The sequence below is a fragment of the Lepidothrix coronata genome, unplaced genomic scaffold (assembly GCF_001604755.1).
Source record: "Lepidothrix coronata isolate B3197 unplaced genomic scaffold, Lepidothrix_coronata-1.0 Scaffold12, whole genome shotgun sequence".
NCBI classification, from domain to species: Eukaryota; Metazoa; Chordata; class Aves; order Passeriformes; family Pipridae; genus Lepidothrix; species Lepidothrix coronata.
This window is the reverse complement of record NW_016690192.1, coordinates 768,987-793,697: the sequence shown is the minus strand read 5'-3', so window position 1 is coordinate 793,697 and position 24,711 is coordinate 768,987. Positions and strand designations below refer to the sequence as shown.

Genomic DNA, 24,711 nt, shown 5'->3' with positions numbered 1-24,711 from the left:
CACCTTTCCCACCATTCTGGGATGGAGAGGAGTGTCCATTTGCCTTTTTCTTGCTTTGTTTTGTTGTTTTGGATGCGTGGGTTTCTTTTTTCCTGCAGTCCCACGAGAGAGGGCAAAGGCTGAACAGACGAGGGCCCCATTGCTGAACGAGGGTTCCTTCACAGGCAAATGGTGGCACAGCAATGCCTTGCTGTTCCTTACTGTGTGTGCTTTACTTGTTCTTTGGAGATAGAATATTGTAGCTGCTTGGTCCTAGCATCTCATCTTTTTCTCACCATCACATGAAGAAAACCTCTCCAAAAAACCCGACCCCATATTTTTGCTTTCTGGCTCGCCACTGAAACATAAGTATTGTGTCATTCACATTCAGTTCAGTCTCTTTTAACAGTGTATTTTCAATAGTTTTATATGATCATAAGCATTCAGGACTCTCTTACATTTATTTTCCAATGAATATATCCTATTTCTGTTAGAGATTAATTGTCACATCCTCTTTAACCTGCAGGTTATGGTGAGCTGACTGCAGGATACCAGCAGCTACTCAGTGTTAGGAAATGGGTCTGACAATATAAATCACTTCTTTCTTGGCATATACTAGATACAGTCCAGGATACGTTTGCATTAGCAGTTGCCATATTGCATTAGGACCTGTGCTGATTAGATTTTCAGTAATAGGAGCAGGGCAAATGTATTATATAGTTATACAATTAAATATATTGTCAGACTGAGGGTGAAAGGATGGAGTAATGGAAAAAACAGGGGATAAGACAGGCTTTGCTTTGGAAGGAGCAAATGCGGAGAGGTCATGTTAGAGCCACAGGAAGTTTAAACAGAGTTTAAGGTGGCTGATTGAGGAAATATCTTGACAGAACAGTGGAAGTTACATGTTATGGAAGAGTGAATGATTAACTTGCCTGTGAAGAACCAGTAGATAATTTGAGCTGGATTGGGATGAGCAGAGAGATGCCCCAGGATATAGTGTTGGGGCAGATGAGAGGTGCTGAGCTGAAGAAGGCAAGAAAAATTTGATAAAGTGCATTTAGCCTTGAGAAAGAATAATGGTAGAGAAGTGACTCGAAGTGGAAGAAATCTGGTCCAGATTTAGTGCGATTGCAGTGAATCTGTGTTTACCAAGAAAGACTTAAAAAACTGCTAGCATTTTTTAAGCCATTGTGGCTGTGTATCTAATACTTGCAGCTGACAGTTTTGTTTTGCCTTTTCCTTGGTTTCACTCCTTTCTTTCCATTCCCTCATAACTGTGAAAAGCTCCTTGAAGTTAATGTAAAGACTTTGGTTGATTTCTAGTGGACTATGAATAAGCCTCTTCTTATGTCATGGCTGAATGCTGATTTCTGAGCTGTTCTGGTTCCAGGCAGCATCTATAATTGCATGTTATTATTTGAAAAATAAAGATTTTAATTGCTTTCCAGAAAGCTTGATAGGAAAATAATCTATATTGTTTTGCTTCTTTTAACTGGAGGACTTTTCCACGCCATAATATGCCTAAGTAGGTCCATTCCATCATGTTCTCCATTTTATTTTCAAGTCACTTGAAGAGTTAATACTTCATTATTGGGCTATTTTCCTTGATCTCCAGCCGCAGAGATTTGTTTTTTTAAATAATGCTTGTCTTATTTTTCATAGCTGATGTGACTGATTCAGATTGGATTATTTCCTTTGACCCAAACTGGGGCCGCAGTTCGAAGATGCATCCAATCTGTGGGCAGCCCTTTTTTCTTTAATAGCAGACTAATTGGCAGACCAATTAATCTGCTCATCTGTGAAAAGAAAATTTATAGCAATAAGTAGTTCTATTTCCAGAAGTCATTCTCCAAAGTAACATTACAGTGGCCTTGTTTACTTCATGCCCTGCAACACGATCCAGTGCTTCAACAGTAGCACAGGTCAATTAGTGGACAAATTAAGCAATTATTAGCCACTAACAAGGGTGACTGGCATCATTACCCTTCCTGTTTACCAGCAAACTGTTATTTTAATACAAAGATCAACAAATAAATTAGGGCATCTGTTGTATTGCCGTGTCTGCCTTGAAGTAAATGATATTAAATGGGCTTTGGTTGCTGCCAAATTCTTAACCCTGGCCTAATGAGATACACTGATATGTCTCTTGCTGATTACAGAAGCTGTAAAATTTAGTTTGTATTGATTTATTAACTGAAGGACCAAGTTCTCTGCGATGGTATTTTTTTTAATAGTCTGCTATCCATCTTTTCATTTTAAATGTTATTGATCAAGACTATTTCAGAGGATCTAGAACTATTGGGTTCCTCTGGAAGACAAAGTTATTTGCTAATTGTATTGATTATTTGGATGCTTACAATAATTTTCTGGTGAGGTTTGTGTATGTAAATGTGTGCTTTCATCTGATGCTTCTGTCATGTCCCTTAGAACTCCCTTTACTTCCAAGTTAAAATTCCACGAGTCAGTTATTCTTAACTCTTGCTTTGTGTTTTTATGATGGGGTAAGGTTTCTTCAGGCTTAATTAAATGTATCTTAAATAAGAAAATAAAGTAAATCTCTTTGGACTGGGTGAACTTGGCTGGAGTACCCCCAGTAGCCTGTGGGACATTGGGAAATGCTGGGTCTTGTTTGACACCAAGCTCCTGAGTGCCCAAGATCAGTCTCTTCCCAACTGACCTAACTAAGGGTGCAACAGTGATTCACACAGAGCAGAGGCTCACCCACTGTGTTTATATGTAGCCTTCCTCATCATAGCATGTTCTTGGTTAGGGAAGAATAATTCGCTGTGTGAAGCTGAAAACTGTAGCTTCTGTTTGCCAAGTCGCTTTTGCCAAGCTCTGTGAGTGAGGCTGCATCAATAACAAGGGCAAAATGAGCAGAACCTGGACAAGCCTCTTCCCTGGCACAGTTACAGCCAGAGCGAAGCTCTGAGAGTTTTTGGGCTCCTGGGTGAAACGCAGTCATGTTATTCCTGAGGTATTCATGGTCCTCCCTGCTGCGTGACGAACTGTAGCATGTGAATTCTTGGTGTGCTGCCAGATCACACAGCAAAACTGTTCTGCCAAAGGCCTTTGGTGAAGTGAAGATTGCGTACGCGATGTGATATTTACGCTGTTTTTATTGCACTTGCCTTGAAAAGTCATACCTAACCTAGGATAAAGTTTTTTCTGGACATAATGATTGCTGAACAGTTAACTCTTCCAAGCATTTCAGAAAACATAAATTGATGTGATGTTTGAGTATAGTTGAGTCTAGTTGCAAGCTCTTTAAAACTAAAACCAGCATAGCATCTTGAGAAACCATGGACTAAGTGTGGGGCTATTTTCCTTTAAGTACTTTGGAGCTTTCCAGGTGTGCATACTGTGGATTATGTTTCAGACGCTGCCAGAAAACAGTTAGAGCAGCAGTTTAACATAGCTAAGCTTTTCATGTTTGCATACACTTAGGAAATCTGGTTATTCAGGATCCAACTGTGTCCCTGTCGTTTCTCCATGTTCTTGCTGTTGTATAATGAACAAAAGTCACAACACCAGCCAAAAAGCAGATCGATGTTCAGTTTCCTTCATTGGGAGGAGGTAATTGCAGAAACATTTCCTGAGCAATGTAATTATGTATATGCTAATTTGCCTCCAAAATTCAGGTTTAGTTTCTTCTCAAGTAAAAGACTTGGTTGCAGAAAGGGACTTTCCCTTCTTCATGAGTAGTGACTAATAGATGAAAAAATTGCTTAAGTTTAGAGTCAATTACACCTTGATCATCTTGGACGTTTCAGAAGCCTCATTTTTCTCCATGTGCCTCAGCAAATTAGAATTCATCCCAACAGCAGTGTAGGTTCAGGTTTGTTAGTATTTGAAACACAAAGTGGGCCTTAGGAAATAAGCTCAATGAAGGAGTTGTACAAGATGTGAGATTTTGGTCCTGTCTTTAACGTATGTTCCAACCAAGCTGTAAACAAGTGCATTTAATCTGGCATGTTACCTGGGGTTTATTTTTATTTTTAAATATTTTGATTGAATCACAAAAAAATCAGGTCTGAAGTCAGCCTTTCTAAAGTCAGCTAGTTAGCCCATGCCATCTCTTCTATGCTGAATTGTCGCTTGTTATATCTATTCCCTAAGGCTTTACCCTGTCCAGCCTTAAATGCTTCTGATGATGGGATTCCACTCTTACCCTGGAGAGACAATTCCACAGTCTAATAGAGCTCACCATTAGTGAAATTTTACTGATGAGCAGCCTTAATTTTTCTCCGCTTAATTTTATCCTGTTACTAGACCGTAGTGATTGATTTATTCTGGGGAAATTCAGTAAATGGTTCCTGCTTCACAGGATGGACCTTACAATAAATAGCAAATTGTCATGACCTATCTGTGGGTGTCCTGAGATTACACAGGAACTCAATTTATCTCTACATTAATTCCCTGGAAGCTATTTCTGTCAGTACCAACTCGGTGGAGGAATAAGCAATGAATTTAACTGCCAGATTCCTGTTTCCTGCCCCAGCACCAGCCTTGGGGTGAGGCAATGTTTAGTCACTCCCTGAGCACAAGGCCAAGAGGCAGGAGCTCCTGCAGGCTCTGGTGCTGTGATGTGCCCAAAGGAAGGGCATTTAGGATCTGCTTCCCCTGTCACTTGCCTTCGTTCCACATTAAAGGAGCTGATGAGGTGGAGTTACTCCAGGCTTTCCTGAGCGTAAAATAAGTGAAGAATATGACCTTATAAATTCCAGTCTACCAATCCCACAGTATATCTGTGCCTAGTGCAGAGGTTATGTAACTACCCCAGTTTTTTGTGAGGCATTTATACCTCTTTATACATGCAGATGATCTGAAACCTGTGTTCATATGTCAAGGGTAGGTCTGGGCATATGCTCAAATGAATTTGAGGTGCCTTAGCTCAACAAGTGACCACTCATGAGCTGAGCTGCAGTATGAGCTCATGTATGCAGGCTGGGTATATAAGGTATCTTGATTTTACCACTTAAGAGGAGAAATGTTTTCTTATCAAGGCTCAGCTGATGAGCAGTAACTTCTCCCTCTATGGAGACTTGACAGTGTCTGATAGTGCAGCCATAGTGTACTTGGATTATGAGGATAGACAAGGTATTTCTCCTCAAAGTTCTTGGAGTTTTAAGGAGGTCATGTAGCAGGTGCTACATGACTGCAAACGGTTTGTTCTGTTGGAAGCAGGAGCAGTGCCAGAAATCAAGAGGAATGATCATTTTAATCTTTTATATGTGAAAATTCAGATAGATATCTGGAAATCATTGATGTCATAACTCCCCCTTTTCAAACTCTTTCTTCTTTTTTTTTTTTTACCCAGGTATAATTGATTTCCTTGTGAGCCACCATCCTATTGCAAAAGTACTGAGAGACCACCTGGTCTTCAAGATTGCACCCATGCTCAATCCCGATGGAGTTTACCTAGGAAATTACAGGTATGGTGCAAGATACGAATCTCTGTGGTTTATACCTGCCTTATACAGCTTGTGTTGCTTTGTCACAGAATCTTACGTGGCTTGTTTCAATTAATTCCTCTTCAACTGGAGATTCTCATGTGTCCATACGCTTCCTGGAGTTCCTGTCAAGGAAGGGGGCTCACAATAGCAAATTTGTTTGCTCCAAGAGCTAGGGAGCAACTCTTCAAGATAGCAAGGTGTCTGCTCTGCAAGCCTCCTCTAAGTGTGGGAGTTAATGTCAGCTTAGAGTTAGACCTTAGCTGTGTTTTACAAATGCATTCATTATGCTGCTCATCAGCTTCTATGTAAATGTGTCAGTCAATCACAGTTCCCTTAAACTACCCAGATCATCCATTAAAGTCACAGATTTCACTCTGTTATTGTACCAGAGATGCATGGAATGGAATAATCATTCCACCCTATGCTAATTTTGCTTCATTTTACTATTTGAATTACTACTTTACTACTTCCTCTGTTGAGATCGTATTCAGATAATCTTTTGTTTTCCCTAAAATTGTTTGCTCTTAATGCATTTATTTACAAAATAAATGTGCTGCTGGAGGTGATAATGAAAAGCAGTTGATTAGTTGATGATTTGTTTGTGGGGGCAATTACATGTACCACACAGTTCTCTGGAGAAGCCCCTGAGAAATGTAATATACTGCATGCGGTTTTGCTTACAGCGCAAGACTAAATAGCACAATTCACTCTATAGCCAGGCTACCTTGAGCTTTGATCTAATTAGATATTGCATTGCTAAGCAGAATAAGACTGGGTTATTGTAAGGGTGAGGAGACCACTGAGGAAGAAGCTAGAAGGTGCAGAAAACAGGGCTGCTGGCAGTTCGTTGTTGAGGGAACAGCCTCATGTTGTGCCAGAGGAGTTTTAGATTGGATATTAGGAAAAAATTCTTTACTGAAAGAGTGGTCAGGCACTAGAACAGGCTGCCCAGGGCAGTGGTGGAATCACCATCCCTGCAAGTATTCAAAAAACTGCGTGGATGTGATGCTTAAGGGACATGGTTTGGCAGTGGACTTGGCAGTGCTGCGTTAATGGTTGTATTCGATGGTTTCAGAGGTCTTTTCCAACTTTCATGGTTCTATGATATGTGCTCCTTATCCCTCCTGTGCTGTACTAATTACTAAACTCAAGTAGTGGGGAGTTGCATGGGTGATTTCAACAGCGGTTATGTACGTTTTAAGTGAAACTTCTGAGAACACACGATCTCCTTCCAGCTGCAGTGATACTCACTCAGCTCTTGGCAAATCCAAAATCAGATAGTGATATTGCAGTAGTGGAGTCTGCCAGCAGTGGGAATTTGTCAGAATGTGTCACCACACAGGAATAAAGCCCTAAATTGTCTCTAGACTCTGATACTACATCATTTTCCTCTGTTCCAGATGCCTTGCACATAAGCAATTCCAGTTGCAATTAAGCAGTTTTTGTTTTTCCCCATAAATTCACTTGCCCTGTAGGTTTTTCCCCTGCACTATTATTTACAGTTTTTGAGAGGCATGCAGCTTTACAGACATGCATATGGCTTATAACTTGAAAAGCCTTTGGGGAACCCAGGTACTATGAAAGGGCATGTGAATTAATTTGGAATTGCTGAGCCCGATGGTATGCTATGGGTTTAACTTTTCATGATACGCAGGATTTTCAGCCCTCCTGAACTAAAGAGACTTTTAATGAGGTAGTTGGAAAAACATTTGATTTTCTTGCAATTCTTCACTGTATTTACAAATGGCCCAATGTAACTAACAACTTAAAAATTAGGGTAATAAGCAAAATGCTACCTATTATCTTGAGAAGAATATTAAAAAGACTAGTAATGTGCCAGCATTGCAGTTAACTAGTGCTGAGTGAATAATTTACAGCAAACACTTTATTTCCTCCTCATACAAAATCCACAAGCACATCACAATTTATTTACTTGAATTTAGTGGATGAATTTCTAAAAAAAATCTCTAAGGATCACTTGCTTGTATTTGAAAATTTAACTCTGAGGCTTTTCAGTGATTGGCTAGATAACCCTGTTTCATCTCTTTTGGTCTTTGTTCAGATAAGCACATAAAGAGGACTTTCAGAAGTCTTCCACGTAGTGTGGTCTAACACAGATCTATTGGCTGGGGACAATCCTCTGCTTTTGCAAACAGGGGTGCCATATGCAGCAAGAGCAGCTTTAGGCATTTGAACTTCTCCTTCCTGTTATCTCCCTCTTTCTCAAAGCAGCAGCTGGTGACTATTTCTTTGGTTCATTGAAGGTTCACATTCAGAGCTATGCAAGCTAAGATAATGAAATGGGTAATTAAACCTCATGCTTGAGTTTGTAAATTGATCTCCTGCCAGTGTGAGAGAGGGTTTTTTTTTTTCACCCCACCAGTACACAGCTTTGCACAATTGGCCAAGTACACTGCCGGATGCACTTCACTGTCCTCTGAAATCCCAGGCACAGTGGGCACCATTAAAAGTCTGAGCGTGTCAGCAATTCTCATGGATGGGATGGGATGTACCAGTTCTCCTGAGATCAAAACCGGAACTAACCACTCATTTACCCAGGAAGATATGATGACAGTTGGCTGATGAGATTTACTTGTCACTTTTGGGGATGCAGGACTTCGACCGAGAATGTGGGTCCTGTGCTCTCCTCCAAAATCTGTGAACTGAGGTTTAGGAGTTTAAGCCAAACCTGCAACAATGCTGCCAAGAACTGCCTGTTTTCTATAAACTCTTGCTCATTCTCAAGAGAACAGACCAAATGGGTTGTGACTCTAGAGGGACTTTCGTGTGGTGAAATGTTCATAACCAGCAACAAGTGAGTTTAATATTGCAGCTATAAAGCACAAGTGCTCGCAGCACAGACACATCTGCGAGGAAAATTGTTTATATGTCATGTGTACAGTCAGGTGGCTCTAAAAGAAATGGTCATGGAAATGAATGTCAGTGCTCAGTTTATTCGGATGCATGGAAATAGGGTGCTAAACTTTACGGATTTATTGAAGTTTATGTAAGAATTTAAGAATTTGTGGACCCATACAGTGAGGAGTGGAAAGACAAAGTGTCCTGTGGGACGCACAAGAGTGATTAAGCATCCCTTCTACTTTAGAATGTCTGGAAGGTCTGTACACAATTTGAAAAAAAAAGTTGTTTGTTTTTTTTTTAATAAATGGGAAAAAGTTGTAATTTGATTGCAATCTTAGAACATAAGTTTTTATTTAATAGAAAGGGAACTAGTATGGTTCTATCTCTTAATAACTTAAGTCCATAAACCAAGGGAGTTGGTGAAATTACCTCTACTTGACTTCATTTTCAATGAAATTTCTGACTGACTGTTTAGAAACCAGAATATGTAATTTTTGTTTTCATCTATTTCTTTCTGAGAAGAAGCGAAAAGTGAAAAATCATGAGCAAACCACACTACAGTAAATCAGAGCGGGCTGGGTAGGAGTGTTGTAGGGATAAGGTGCAGAAGTGGAGCTCTCAGAGTGCAAATTCACCTGCAAACCAAAGTACTGAATGGCTAACTGGGATTGCACCTGCTTGCAGTGCTACCTGTTTGCTGTTTTGCTGGCATCATACTGTTTTGTGAGGATCACTACTACACTGAACTCTCTCTTCAGTGAAAAAAAAACCCCCTCCATTGTCCTTTTCTTGCCACATGAACATCCCCAACTTCTCCTAACATAATGACAAGTACCTGCCACACTGTGGCCAAGGATGAAGACAGACTTCATCCTTTTCTTGGTGTCTTTAAAGCTTGGTATTACTGCACTTCTAAGTGTAACTGGCTTTAGAATTACAGTGTGTAAAAAAATGTTATGCCACATGAGCTTGTTAATTAAATTGCTCAGGAAGATGCTGTCGGTTGACCCAGCTAAAATAATGAGTCTTCAGCATAATTTGCCCTCTGTTCTAGCTGGCAACTTGTCCTCAGCTCTCATCTAAATTGAAAGACCCCTTTTTCTGGGATTGCATGACTTGATCTTTAGCTTTGGTTTGAAAGAACATGGCCCAAAAATAAAAACATTTGTGTGTTTCTCCATAACACTAATCTCACCCTCTCTGATAGATTAAACTGTGAAACAGCTTTAGGAAATAAAGGAAAACTAGTTCAGAGAAGAGAGATTTCTCGACTTTTCTCCCTCTGTTTGCAGTATAACGTTATCATCTTCTGAACCTATTGCCATCCCCAGGGAGGTTGGGATAGACTAAGGGAAAAAAAAAAAAAAAGTGTTCTTGGTTTAAAAGTCGTGCATCCCCAGGCTTGGCCTGAACTTTCCTTTATCGAGAGCCTGTTCTTAAGCTGGCATTCTGCAGCTGAATGCTGAAATGTGTCCCTGCAGGCGAGATGACTGTACCACACAGCCTTAGATTAGTTCCAATTTGTCAGCCTCACCTTTCAGAGAAGAAATCCTATACTGGCACCAAAAGGGATGTGTTGCTTAGTCTGGGCAGCTCTTCACTGAGGTATCCCAGAAATGCCATGTCAAGGCAGTTGAAATATCCTGACCATTCTCTAAAGCCTTTGTCGCACGACCTAGTAAGTCTTCCCGTTCTTTGCCATTTCTGTGTTGCCTTCACTTGGACAATTGTGACAGTATCAGCCTTTGGTAAATTAAAGCCATGAATTGGCTGAAATGTTCTGAACTGTCATCATTACTGTATCCTTCTTGCTTGATTGTAGGGACTGCAAGAATTTGTGTGAATGGGGAGAAGAGGGCACACGCTGATTCTAATCCTTTCTCATTTCACTGTCAGGGACAATAATTCTGAACTCAACACAATCTTTACTGCTCACTGGTGTGAGGGGTTAACAGAGTAATTTGTTGGACAGAAAGGAGGCCAGCCCTACCCAGACTAGAAAACCAAATTCAACATAAACAGTGTCAGTATCCTTATGAAAGCTGTGTTGGGATTAAATGTTTTGAGCAAATGGTATATTTTTGCCCCAGAAACGTAGTTTTGTAAGGACTGAAATAGTTTGTGGAAAGGAGTTGAATTTAGCAAATTGTTTTAAGTGAGAAAAATTATCTGGGAAGGCTTGGGAAACGTTTTGAATGATTCATACCAGCATTCTTTTGTTTCTGTTTGTTAATGGCATGATTTATTTAAAAACTGTCCTTTTCTAAACATTTGTTTTGAAAGACTTGAAATACAAACAGAAAACTAGGCTTCGGACCTGGTGAAACACTTCAATTTATCCTTAATAGGTTTTTGTGGACTTTATTTCTGTGACTCTAGAAACAGTCAAAAGCTCAATATTCGTGTACGCTCGTAATTTATGAGGATTTTTTAACAGTAAATGCACATGTGGACTTTATCCAAATTGTTTTAACTATAAATAAGAGCTGTGTGTTGTAACAATGAGTTTTGATTTTGATCTTTGATAATATCACCTAGGGGGATACATCTATACCTACACACATATATATGTGTGTGTATGTACATTCACAGTGACTGGGTATGTTATGTGGTTCTTACTGTCACTTGTTCAGTTGTGAGACACGGCTATTCGTGTGTATACTATCATTTGCATAAAGCCTCTTCATTATTTTTCACCTATTTTTCTGGAGGGGAAGGTGTTTTTTCTTAGCTTCATTTAATACACGCAAAATTCATGCGTTGCCTTGAATTGAAAAACAGAGTATCCATCTCAGATGACAAGATGAACCTCTCAATGGAGTTTATTTTTCCTAATTAGGTGTTTGTCATTGTGTATTCTATATAACAACATATAAGTAAACAATCACGGACCTTTTGAATAAATTTATTGGTTTTATTTATGTTACTGGGCATAAAAAATCTATAATTACCAGGTACAGCCGCAGCATAACTGGTATTTAATGACAATTACTTTTTGTTACCATAGAAATGAGTCCAAAGTAGTTACCTATAATTTCTCATTTCCAAACCTCACACATGTTGTATTGCGGTATTACCATAGTAATTGCCTATTACTCATCATAAAATAAGCAGTTACCCAGAAGATATCAGGATAGTGTGAAATTTCTCATCTCATTCAAAACTTGCAGCACATGCCGCTTCTCATCTTCCTTTAGTGGGATTTTTGCCTGAATGACAAAAATGTCCGTTGTACAGGAACCCAAGGGAAGGAGGGATGTGATTGAGAGAGAATTGTGCTCTATAAATACACCAAGTCAGGGAAAAGTATGTTCCATCCCCTGAAAATATAGAACTATTTCTCATTATTGAAAAACAGGCATTTTTCAAGCCCATGAAATGGAGACTTGTTCCTTGCCGTGAATTTCCTATGTATTTATTCTTTTCCCCAATTCAGTTGTGACCAAAGCAGAGGTGACACACCTTGGGGAGGGGGTGGGTCTGTGAGACCACCTGTGCTGTGTCAGTACAGCCCAGTATCCACTAATGCAGCAGTGGTGCAGGAAGCATCATCCACTCCAGCCTGCTGTTACCTTCATGGACTTTACCTGAGTGGCCCCTCTTCCACCTTGTTTGACGTTTTATCTTAGATTACATGTTATTGAGGCCAGTGAGTCTCTCTGTGCCTGCCTAGATCACATTTGATATCAGCTGTGGGCTTGAGATTCCTGGGATTACAGGACTTGCAGGCTGCAGGTGCTGAAGGCGTTACCTGCCCCCTGGTAAAGTGGTGGCAGCTGAGCTCTTCTGCTGCCTTTCCAATTTCAGAATTGGAAATCAGGGTGGCTTTCTAATGCTTCAGTGTCTTTTGACCTCCTCTTGGATTAAAACCATGGTTGTGACCAGGATCAACCACCCTGATAAAGGGGGGAAAACAAACAGAAAGAGACCTGCTACAGTGAGGGAAAGGCCATTTCTGTGTATTGCCTTCTCCCAGGAGGGTGGAGGCGGAGGCATGACAGAAGATTTATCCTCCCCTAGCTCTTGTCTGGCACTGAGGATGGGTCAGGAATCTTCTCTTAGTCTTTCTTTCATGTCTGGTGTGTGTTTGTGTCAGGTTTGAATCTCCCAGCTCTTGTGTTGTGCCACATCGGGGCTCTGGGAAGCAAAGCCTGGGGTGGATCTCCAGTTGTGGCACAGGTGTGCTCTGGGCAGCAGCAGTGGAAAAAACCAGGGAGGCAAGGGAGCAGCAGAGTTTTTCTGCAGCCCTTACATCCATCTGGCTCGGAGCATTGCCGTTCCTTTCCTACCCGGAAGTTTTCTGGCCATTGTGGCTTTTATTGCCCAGAGAGTGCTGTCATCACCAGAGAGTTACAGGGGTTGCTGCTTTGCTCACCATTACTTAAAAAAATCTTCCTTGTAAAAAAGTTGTCATCCTTTATCTTAAAACAAATACTAGGTTTGCAAAAGGGTTCCTATCTACTGCCACTGAAAATGCTCTTTATATTGATGTGGTAACTGCTCATTTAAACCATATTATAGCTCCTGAGTATTTTTCAGTTGCTACTGATGTGACAAATTCTCTTGCACAGAGGACTGCACCAATCAATAGAGTCAGTATATGTGCTTTAACAACAAAGCCACATGCCTTGGGGTTCCAGTTGAATCTGAACCTTTTAGTAGCATTGAATAAAGCTGTATTTATTTTGCTTTTGGTGCAAGGAATAAAAAAAATCCGAACCCAACCTAATTTAATACAACTTGTTGGAAAGGTTTGAAGGCAGCATTATGGGGCCATTTTCACATGTGATGAATACATAACTAGTGTCAGAGCTGCTATTTTGTTTTTGTAAGTGAATTCTTCTCTTTTAGTTAGATTGATCTGGAACTACAGAGTAGCCTTTTATTTTTAGACAAGCGGGGAGAGAAGTCATAACGAGAAATACTGAAACCATAGCTTTTTTTATGGCTGCCACTATTCCACTGAGAATGAGATAAGACATCCTTAAAGAGACAGGGCTATTTATTTTCCATTTAAATAGCACCATTTGTGATTATTACCTTTGAGCCATATGCAGAGAATAAGCACCCAACTCATTAATCCCAGCCAAGTCACTCAAAGTTTTGTACCTAAGTGCCATTTATGTCTCTGAGTTGCTGTAGGAGCCTGTTCTTGACCTTCACTGACTTTATTTTTTGCATTCTTTTATCTCCTAGAATGTACTTGTAATTAACAGGGATCTCAATGTCAGTTTGGTTGACATATTTGTTTCCTTTCCTCCCTTCCTAGATAGCTGATCTCAGGTCTGAATAATCTCATCTGGGTGCTTTAGCTTTACTTTCAGTTAAGTCACTAAACATACTGGGCTTTCTTCTCTTTTTAATTTCTTCTGTAAGTCTGACTTGTATCTCTGGTGATTTGAGTTCTTGTTCATAGCAGCAAACAAAGGACCAAATTCTCCAGTGAATTGTTTTGTTTACTTTGGTTTTGTCTTATTTGTGTTTTTATTATTATTATTATTATTTCAATTCTGCAAATGGCTTAGTAAACTTCAGCCAACGTGCTCTAGATCTTTGTTTTGGCTTATGCATCTGCAATTTAGCAATAATTAGGTTCAGATATCTAAAATTAGCTGTGGAGTGACATTTATCAGCGTGCGTACAAAACCTGTGTTGCATTCCTGGGCTTTGAGGCACTATGTAGGTACCAAGCGGTATTGTTCAGAAAAAAAGACAGCTTTAAATACACCCATGCAATCAAAACAGGGCTTTATTGTTAGTCTTGCAAGTGAGAAACTGAGCTGAGCTGGTCTCTGTCTAATGACATAACGAGCCGAGCTCTACTTCTCCAGCAGTAGTTGCCAGGACACAATCCATGGCATTTAAGAGCTGATACAAAAGACTGGAGGGCTGTTCCCAAAAGGCTGTTTGCCAGACACTGAAAGTTATGGGGGTGACACAACCCAAGAAATATGCTGTGTATTCTCAAGTGCCATCTGCTGGTACTGTTAACTGAGCTCTTTCCAGCGACAGGTGCAAGGCATGCCTGCATCTGGCTTTTTTTATTGGTGGCCTGAAGGCAGCTGCCTCCTTACACGGCACATATTGTTGGCTTCTAACACGGGTTGCCCCAAGCTGCAAGTGCACCAAAGCCATCCTCCCACCCCAGCAGTTGCCATCAGGATGCTGTGCCAAACTACCTTGAAAGAGGGGAGGTGGCAGTGCAGTGTCAACAGGCAGGAGGGACGTCCATTGGCTGCTTATCCCAAGAGGATATGGTCTGTGATAAGGAAAGTGTTCGTGCAGTTGTCAGCAGTGGGGACAACTCCCATTCCAATTCCCAAGGCTTTGTCTCCCTTCCCCCAAATGAAATTAGTGTTACTGTTGCTTTGCTGAAGGTCCAGTTCAGGGAAGTGCTCAGAAGTGGCACTTGCAGTGATGGCTGTGCCTCAGGAGCATGAGTTGATTCTCAGGTGATTTTCTTCCTCTTCTGCCTTTTCCCTTGTTTAATTTTCCCTCCTTAACACAACCCATTTACATGAGATCACCAGCAACTAGTGATCACTCTCAAGATGTCTGCAGGAGCCTCTTTCCTTGTAGTCAAGTTGTATCATATTATACAAGTGAGGGGTTCAGTACTCACCTTCAGTTCACCAGGAAAAGATTTATCACCTGTCAATAGAAAAGACCAGTCTTCCTGTTCCAACTGCTGCTATGTGAGTGGGGAAGGGATAACCATCCAAGTTATCAGGAAAACAATAGCAGCCTAAGGGAATGTTTGTTTAGGTTCCATTTTTGTTGTTTTCTTTTCCTGGGTGACAGCTGTTCTTTTATTTTTTTAATTTTTGAAATTGCAGCACTTAAAGTGATGGCAGCTTGCTGTTTAATTTATAATATTGGTCCTAAGGGCAGTGTTGTGTAACGTCAAAACAATCCTGAGACAAATCTAAATAATAAGCATTCATTATCTAAACCAATATTGTATTAATAAAACAAGACTAAATAATTTGAGGATGTGTATCACTTCTGAGCAGTGTAAAGGCAGACACCTGCCCAAAGTTCCCACTCACGTGTCTTGGGACAGCACTTTAACTCCCAGATACTGTAATCTCTTTGTGACTTGGAAGAGCCTTGTGAAGTATCTCTAACTGGTTCAGAGTTCTGATGTTTCTGTGTTTGGAGAAGAAACTTTTTTTTCTTGGCTTAATTCTCATAGGAGAATTCTCCCAAAGGAAACATGGTTAAGTGTGGAGTTTCAGGAACTTGCGAGGTGTTGAGCTCTTGAAAACTAGTGCTGGTGCTCATTTGAAAATTTAGGTTGTGGTTGTAAAGGAAACTTTATTTAGCTACTAGTACACAACCCTTTTCTGCTGAAGCAAGGAGAGATTGGGGACTGCTGTTTCACAGCTGCTTTAAGCTAAGGAAGATGTGTGCTGGTACCCAAAGGGGCAGTAAGGTTCTGTTTTCCCTCCTGGCTGTGCATCCCTGCCACCTCCTTTTCGCCAGAACTGGTGCTTGTGTGGCAGTGCTGTGAGCTAGAAAAGGACCATTCCTGCAGAAAATCACCCTGACAAAACAGTTTTCACTTGGGTCCCTGTGCAGCCAGAAAAATGGGACCAAGACAGGAGGGATTCCTTTTTCATTGCAGCTTGGGTGTAGATGGACATAAAGCAATTTTGAAGGCAGAGCATAAATGTAGGTGGCTGTTGTGCAGTTATTCTGGGAATCTTGGAAGTGAAAGACAATGGTAGATTTCTTGGATGGTTTTTGGTGTGTTCAAATGTAACCATGCCTATATGACCCCTTTCTTAGGATTATTATTTGTTAAGAGCAGCAAATGATTATTTACACTACTTGGTAACAAATTGGGTGACTTGGCATGTCCATTCAGGAAAACAGGGGCTTTATGGTGTCAGAAGCTGGAAACAAGCTGTTTCCATGCAACTGTTGTACCCCATTATGTACACATGGTGAAAAACTGCCCACAAAACCCTTTCCTGTCCGCTCCCTATAAATACAGAAGCCATCATAGCTGTGCTGGCATGGCAGAGGGAGCAATTAATCTCATAGCAGATTACTTCTCTGCTGCCCCTGGCACCAGGCAGAGGGGGGATGTCAGGATAGGCTGGGAGGAGGTAGATGTGACAGCTGATTGACAGCTGATGGCTTTGCCTGGTTGGTGCCGAAGAGCTGGAGGAAGAGTGCTCTGCCAGCATGGAGGAGTTGGGATCAGAAAAGGGATGTGACACTTCAAGCCACAAAAACATTAGCCATCTGTGCCAGTGTGAGTGGGACAGGTATGCTGCCTCCTCGTCCCCTCCTAGATGGGAAAGGATGTATATTAGTAGAAGTATTTGTGACTTAACACGCAGCTCCTCGGTGTTAACCCGGCTCCCCAGGGAAGAGGAGTGCTTATTTCAGGTTGCGCAGATCATAAACCTGCTGCCTTGTGTGGTGCGTGTGCTCTGAATACTAATGCTGCCTCTCCCCTTTCTTTACTGCCATGGCCATTGGGCTGATGTATTGTATAGATTATACAATGATAATGGATGGGGAAGGGGAATTTCATCTGTCTCTTTAACCAAAATATGAGCAGTAAATCCTGCCAGTTTGCAGAGAACAGCTGGATTTCTAATAGCACTGGAATGCTGTTGTGATGGTTGTGGGTGGGGAGTGGGTTTGGCTGCCCCCTCCCTTTTATCACTGCCATTCAGACATTCAAATGCTTGAAAAAGGACTGGAGCTTTCCAATGCCCTGAGACTAATGCAGCATTTATCCTGGGAGTCTGCCAGCTCTGTTGGATCTTGGAAAAGCCTGACCCCTCTTTGGTGCCTCTCCACCGTGCCCAGGGGAAGAAAGGGAGGCAGGGGCCTTGCATTTGATTTTACAAGTAACAGCTGGGTGAGAGAATGGTGTTTTCTTCTTTACAAGACCAATCTTTACTCACTTAGTAGGCTGAGCTGTGATATGATACTCTGCAAAGCAAGGGGTGAGGTGCATCCCAAAAGGGCTTGTGCTAAGGCTGTATCTTTGAGACTCTCAAGAACCGAAAGAAGGATGTCACAGAAATAGGCAATGCCTATCAGGCTGGTCACATTTTCTATTATTAATAATAATTTTTGTATATTAATTTGAATTGAAATAGGTCAGCAAGGAAGCCTGAATGTTCAGATGATCAGTAGTGCATTGACACTGCAGTGCTGACCAGAAGCCCCAGTCCTGTTCTGCTAGGTGCTGTACAAGTATATCATAAATGATTCTCACTTTCCCAGAGTGCTTTCAGAGCTAAAAGAGTATGGCACAGCAGGAGGACAAGGCAATCAAGCAAGCTGTTATAGCAGGGGAAGACAGAGCACTAAATATAATAGGATGAATAGTGGTAGGTTTTTTTCCTTTTTATGTTTTTTTTTTTCCCCTCTGGTTGGTGGCAGGGAACACAATAGCAAACTATACAATCGGGCTGAATAACCTTCGTATATCAACTGAGAGTAGGACTACTCTAAATTTGGTGAGCCCAGGGAAGGAGCTTTCAGTGACAAAATGCATTTGCTGAGGATGGTTGACCCAAAAGGTGGGTTTCTTCAGAGCAGATTACTTTTAGATGTTCTGTTCTCCTATTCTTTACTCCTTGCACAAAACTGCAGAGCTCTACTCAGCTCCCTGTTCAAGCACCATTTACATTCTAGCACCAGGATTTTTGTTATTCTGTTGCAGCTGAGCAGTATTATGGTTCTACCCATTGTTTTACATCTGGATTAAATTGTCATTTTGTGCATCTGGAGGTATGTTTGTTCAGTAGGTTTTGGAAATCCACAGATGTTCAAAGCCCAGTCAATCTTTTGGCAGTGCTTGCAAATGAGGAAGCTGCACAGTGAAAATATCTATTCCATGCAAGCAGTCGAAGCAAGTTTTGTACCCCAGCAATTGTCCTTGGATACATCTTCTCCCTACTCTTCCAAGACTGAAAAAAAATCAATTCACAAGCTGCCAGTCAACCCCATTTACTTTTACTGTGCCTTTGCTAACCTTCTGTACGTTTTCAGCTGCGAAAATGTTCAATGTTTTTAATTCTTCCATTAGGGTTTACTTTTCCTCTCGCTCTTGATGTGCAAGGAGGAACTGACGCTGGCATAGGTTTGCTCTTGATATCTCCATCTTGCTGATGCTTTGCTAACTGCTGTGAAAGAAAGACAGGTCACAAGGAGATACGCTGTTATCAGTATGGGTGAGAGGCAAGTGCAATCCTGGCAGACAGTTCTTTTTCCTTACATTGGTCACCTTTTCAATTACAGGTCTGATCTGCTAAAGTTTTGTCATTCTCATTCTAGTTTCTGTTAATGAAATGCATTTAACTGTCAGCTCTTGTTAACAGTAACAACACAACTGAGGATTCATAAATTCCCCTGGAAGTCAAATGACTGCTACCTTAGAAGAACTGAGTCAAGTTCTTTTTCGTTTTGAAGTTGGAGGAGGAGACAACCACAGCATTCTTGATCCAGCCGCTAGAATATTTTGAACAATGAGTCTGTTTCAGACTTTTATTTCTGGAAAAAAAAAAAATCTGTTTCTAAGAATCCTGGGGTTTTGTGTCCCTATCATCACTCAATTGTGCTCTTTGTATCTTGTATCTGTCTCAAATTATTGCTTGTTATCTGGCATATTCAGAAATTCAACTTTTTAAGAGACAGTAAGTTAGACAGTTAGTGCTCTCCATAGATGTATAAACAGTTGTGTTTGGCACAGGTTCAACCTGTTATGAAGAACAACAAGAATGAGGAGAGTTTTAGAAAACTTGTCATATGACTAGAAAGTCCTGGAGCTTAGTTTGTTTAGATTAGCAGACAGCAGGCTATGAATGAATGACATGATCTGAGATCGTGTGTGGGGACCCATTAGTGTGTGATCTGAGTCTGAGTACATACATGAAGAATATACCAGCATGGAGTAACAGGAAGGTTACTTTTCAAAACTGTAGGGGAGGGCATAAAAGAGCTGAATGTCTTGACACAGCTGTTAAAAAATGAAGATTCAAGTCCATGAGGGGATGGTAAAGACTGTGGTGTATTTTCCCTGATGGACTGTATTTGTTTGAAATCAAAGTATTTTCTGTTTGGGGTTTTGTTTGTTTTCTTTTGAGGGTTTTTTGGTTGCTTTTTGGGGGAGAAGGGTGGTTCAGTTTCTTGTGAATGGGAACAGCTTCAGAGGAGGTCTTTGTGTGTGAATGGTAGATCAGCAAAGATGATCACAGTAGCCTCTTTCTGGATTTAAAATGTATGATTTTCAAACTATCATATAGCACTGATAGTTTTCTTTTGCAAGAAGTCCATATACCCAATGATTTCTTGGTCTCTCTTAGAGTTAAAGGCTTGTTTGACTGGAAAAATTTGACACAGTGCATACAAACTAAGTCATTCAATCTAATTGAAGTATTCTATGAGTTCTGGAGAGAATTTTTTCCTTTCAAATGACAAAGTCTATTAGATTCAGTGGAAGTTAAAGGCTTCTTCTTTCAACTCTGCAATGCAGAGGGGTTTGCTGTTTGGTATCATGTAAGCTTAATAGGGTAAGGAAGAAGCATCACAAAATAAAACATCATACTTCCTGAGAAAATCCAGTTAACTTCTGCTGATGCCTCCCTAAACACTTGCCTTAAACAGAAGCTGTTAGGCTGAAGATGTGTAAACCCTGTAGTTCTTCCAGGTCTGCAGGAGCAGGAGAAAAGTCAGCTTTGACCATTTGATCATTGCTGGCATGAGCAGAAATTGTTTTTTACCTGCATGTTCCTCAGTGACAGTTAAGTTCATTATAGATATGGTTCTTTATTTAAGGTCAAACATGGGAAAAAAAAAATCTTTTTTTATTGTAAAGATACAATCTCTAATCTCTAAAATAAAAGGCTGATGCATGGAGTTTGGAATAGCTATTTAAGTTGGAAGCAGGCCATGACTAAGTGCTGGCATGAACAAAGACAAGAATGTGGCCAAATTTCTTACAAATGGATCTCTCGGATAGCCCACATCTCTTTTATCTAGTCTTGGAAACAATACTGTATTTTCCTATATCCTGGGACATAAATTGTATTAAACTCTGAGCTCTTACATGGTCTCAATGTGACTTTGACCACTGGTCGAGGTGAAAGGTGATATTGAGTTCTGTCAGGAACAGAGTATTTTGTCTTTGGTCAACTTAATTAAAGTGACCACCCAAATTTCTCCCCGTATATGTGTTCACACCACTATATAACTGAAGAAGTTATCCTGCAAATTAGAATTACTGCCAACGATGGTAAACTGATAAAATACAGTTAAAATGCTAAGTGGTGAATTACATGATTGGAATTACTTTAACAGAACTGGTTGATAGTAAGAGCTTTGTTTTATACCAACTCATGTCTCTTAATCGGTACTTCCAGAAAACTGCAACAGAGATGGAATCTGAACATTAATTCTGTGCTTTTCACATGCTCCTGGCCTTTTTCACTCCATCCTGCTGGAACCAGACAGTGCATATGTACCTGTCTGGACAGTTCTGTTCTACTCTTGAGGAAATCCTTAGGTCTGCTCTGGATTTGGGGGCTTGTGGTTTTCAGGTGGCTGAAGTTTTGGTTGCTGACCCTGAGATATGTCAAAGGCTTCTGGAGTCCAGATGAAGAGTGTTTAGCAATTTTTAATATTACAGGTCCATCTATAGCACTTCCCAAATCAGACAGTGAAAGAGTCTTGAAATTTTTGGCTTTAGAATTTAAAGTGTAGCTCCCCATTGATTCCATGGAAAGTCTCTACAGTTATTTGTGTTGCGAATTAAATAGAGGGGGAAGTAAATTTTTAGATGTATGAAGTTTTCTCTTCTGATTCTTCTCTTACTGCTTGTTTCCATTCAGATGAAGAGGTATTGGTGGCCTGTTTGGCATTTCTCATCTCCCACAGCCACTGTCACGGGATTTTGTTCCTTTGCATGAATGAGTCTGAGAGGACAAGTGGACCTAAACCAGCTGCAAGTGAAATTTCCTAAGGGGTTGCCTGCAGGCATAAATGCACCAATGTTGGGACCAGAGCAGCTGCCTCTGTCCTGTTAGCTGAGGATCTGGTTTGGGGCAGAATGGGGCATCTCAGGACACACAGCATAAGAGGAATGGCATTTGGAGTAGAGTGTTCAGCTGCAGGACACAATTATGCCCTACTGTACTCTCTTGTTCTTTCTTTTTTTTTTTTTCTAAATTTTCTCTTGAGACTGTTACAATTCTCCCAAGAACATCCTGAAATCCTGGGTTTCTGGATCTGTTTGTTTAAAAAAAAAAGAAAAAAGGAAAGAAAAAGGCAGAAATATTTGGCTTTTATAGTTTAAAATGTTTCCTTTTGTCTAAAATTCCTTTTAATAAATAGAACTTTTCTGTGGATTATCAATTAAAAGAGTCCGAAAAAGCAGCAAAGAGCTTTCTGGTAAAGGGCAGATTTCTAGGGCTAGCTCTGCAGTTCTCCTTTGGCACGTAAGTCCATATAGTTCTACATGAAGATGTATTTCTGGAAGCAGTTGATACCATAGCAAATAAGATCCTGTTTGTCTCTGCAAGAAATTATTAGATCTGTGAGTAACAAGGACATAACAGTTGCATGTTTTAAGGCTCCACTGGAAACTATTTCTAGTTCTCCTAAAAGATCAGTGTTCTTTGAGTTGTTTTTAGAACACCCTTTATCCTGAATTAAAATGAAAAGAAGAAAAAGTCCTTCAGAGGGGGTACAATTAAATGGGCATTTGCCTGTGCAACACACCTCTGTAACTACAGTATGTAGAAGTCTCAGTCTTCTAATCTCCTGAAAAAGTGGAGAACATGCCTTTAGAATATAGACCTGAACATGAGGAAGAAAGTGCTGTCATTTGCTTTTTTTTTTATCTCTCTAAAATACTGAATCCTCTGCCCAGAGATTAGGAGTGACGGTCTGGCTTTAGTGCTGTAATACCTAATTGAATCATGAGCCCAGGTGTAGTCCTGAGGGAGGACTTAGCACAAATTCTCATACTGATTTTGGCATTGTAATTACCTTTCAACCAATGACACTTCCTTTAATTTGAGTACCTGGACTGCAGCTACTCTGGGACATAGTTTTAAAGGTAACCTGTGCCTAATTCCCAGTGATTTCAGAACCATGTCACGGGACAGAACCTACTAACAAGAAATTAAGAGTTAGCTACCTTATGACTGGCAGACAGGACCTGATGTCTAACACCCAGAGCACGTACCAAGTGTGAGCTCCAGTAGGAAATGACAGAAGATTGTCATTAGTGAGAATTAAGATTGTCATTAGTGAGAATTTCATTGGCCATCCTTGACTTGAGAGGAGAATGAGTTCAGGAGAGCTTGGGGAATGACTGTGAGGAGCAGAACCATAATGACATTTGATACTCTGGCTTGTGCCTGGGCATAAGCAGAGGCAGAATGTAAGAGCCAAATATGCTCTGAGTATGGCTAAAGAAGAGGGGGGCCTTCTTTCTCTCTTTGTTCATCAGCCTGTGTTGGGGGTGATTTTTGTGCTGGTTTCTTTTACCAGGCTGATGTGTTGCTGCTACTGCTGTGCTTGCCACTATTTGATGTGTAAATACTGAGTGGAATGAATGTTAGATAGCTTTTATTACCCTGGGCTTATGTGACATCCTCCTGAGCTTTCAGGGAAGTTTGTACACTTGTTGGCTACACTGAGATACTGAAAGAGCTCAGTTGGCCCACTGAGCTAATCCTGGGCTCTCACCTAGATAGCATACCTTGCTGCACTGACTCTGCTTTGGGAGGCTTAAAATGGGACCATGGAAAAGAGAGGCAAAAATCTATCTGAGGTCTGGAAAACATATCTTGTAGTGCAAGATAAAGGAGATAATTCTTTAATATATAAAGCTGATACCACCATCATACACGTGTTCAGTCACAGGGGCCAGGCAGGCACTGACAACCTTAGCAGAGGAGGATATGGCAAAAGTATTTGGAGACTGAAAGTTTCAAACAGGAAAGTAAACCTTTCAAATGGGGAAACAAGCTGCCAAGGCATGTATCAGATTGTCATCTCACGAGGCCTGCAGGTGGCAACCAAACATTTTCCTCCATTATAAGGGTGACTGTAGAAGCTTACTGTCATCAAATGGTCCATTGTTTAAAAAAGTCAGCCTAGATAAATTAAGAGTCTCCCCTGACTTCAGAGTATGTGAATATTCTGAAGTTCATCACAATTTTCAGGGCTCCTTGAAGTCTAGTTTTCTGGTCCAGTTCTGCATAATTGTCTAAAAGTCCCCTACAGGATCGTGCTCTACTCCCCAAAGCATAACAGTGTTTTGCAGTACTTGGCACCCTGCTGACCAGGGCTTCCTCTGATACAAAACCACATTGAGTAGAAATAGAAAACTTATGGACAGAAGGATACAGAGCTGCAGATGCAATAATTTTACTTGCTCTTGTCAGAGTACTGTTATAACAAGAAATAAAAATGAAACAACATTTACTTTACCCTTTTTCAGGGGCCAATAAAGTGACTATATTAAAAAAGAACCTTTTGTTTAATGTTCCATATTGCCTTCATTAACTTTCTTTACATTTCTTGTTTTATAAACCTTTAAATTGAAGGTGGGGCAGGGGAGAAGCATAAGGAGGACACATTTTGGAGGAACAAGAGCTAAGAGAAGTGTTCTCCCAACTATTATGCGTTCCACTGCAACATCAGGAATGTTGCTGGCACTCCAGGTTGTGGCTCCTTGGATTAGAGATTTCATTAAAATCTTTTGTTGCAGAGCTGTTCACATAAAGTTTTTCTCTGAAAGTCTCATTTCATCCAATTAACTTTTCTGTATCTTTGAAGTTCAGCCAAGATCAGTAAGACAGTGTCTGCCTCTTCCTGGGAAGCGACATAAGTAGCACAGAAGTCATATAGGGTAACAAAGCTTTTTTTTTACTGTAAAAGAAGGAGAGAGGATTTGAGAACCCTACAGGTTTGGACACCTTTTGCCATTTTTAAGCTTCTTTGATTTGAGTGCTGTGGGAAGGCATTAGCCACTTGGGTTCTTTTTCGGTGGTCCTTTACTGTGCACATGAATTACAGCTATTAATGTGCTTTTTTTTAGATTTATTTACTATGCAGCAGTGCTTTTTAAGAGAGATGAAAGTATCCTCATACACAAATTTCTTGGATATAGAGCAGTTTCCAATGGAGAACAGAACTGATACAAGAGAAGATGGGTCAGTGAGCCAAAGCTGCTCTTGTCTTCCCCAAGGGGTAGACTCCCCAGAATTAACCTAATTATGGAGGGCACTGAGGCCATGAGGTTAACAACTGTTCAGGAAGAAACAGAGAGCTCCTTTAGGAGCTGAGGTTAGACTTTGGAAAGAGTTTCTCATGGGAGTATACAGGAGAATTGCTGTGCACATGTGCATGTATGTGTGTAGAATTCAGA

The 24,711-nt window shown here is 40.6% G+C and overlaps 1 protein-coding gene across 1 annotated transcript in view; it reads left to right on the top strand.

The window, feature by feature from the left end:
• The window catches only part of LOC108492771 (BEN domain-containing protein 5-like), a 922,669-nt gene that overhangs the window by 721,256 nt on the left and 176,702 nt on the right, over positions 1 to 24,711 (top strand). Inside the window, exon 8 of the mRNA XM_017805436.1 lies at positions 5,303 to 5,417. Coding sequence (XP_017660925.1) covers positions 5,303 to 5,417 — 115 coding nt within the window. The remainder of the gene's footprint in view (positions 1 to 5,302; positions 5,418 to 24,711) is intronic.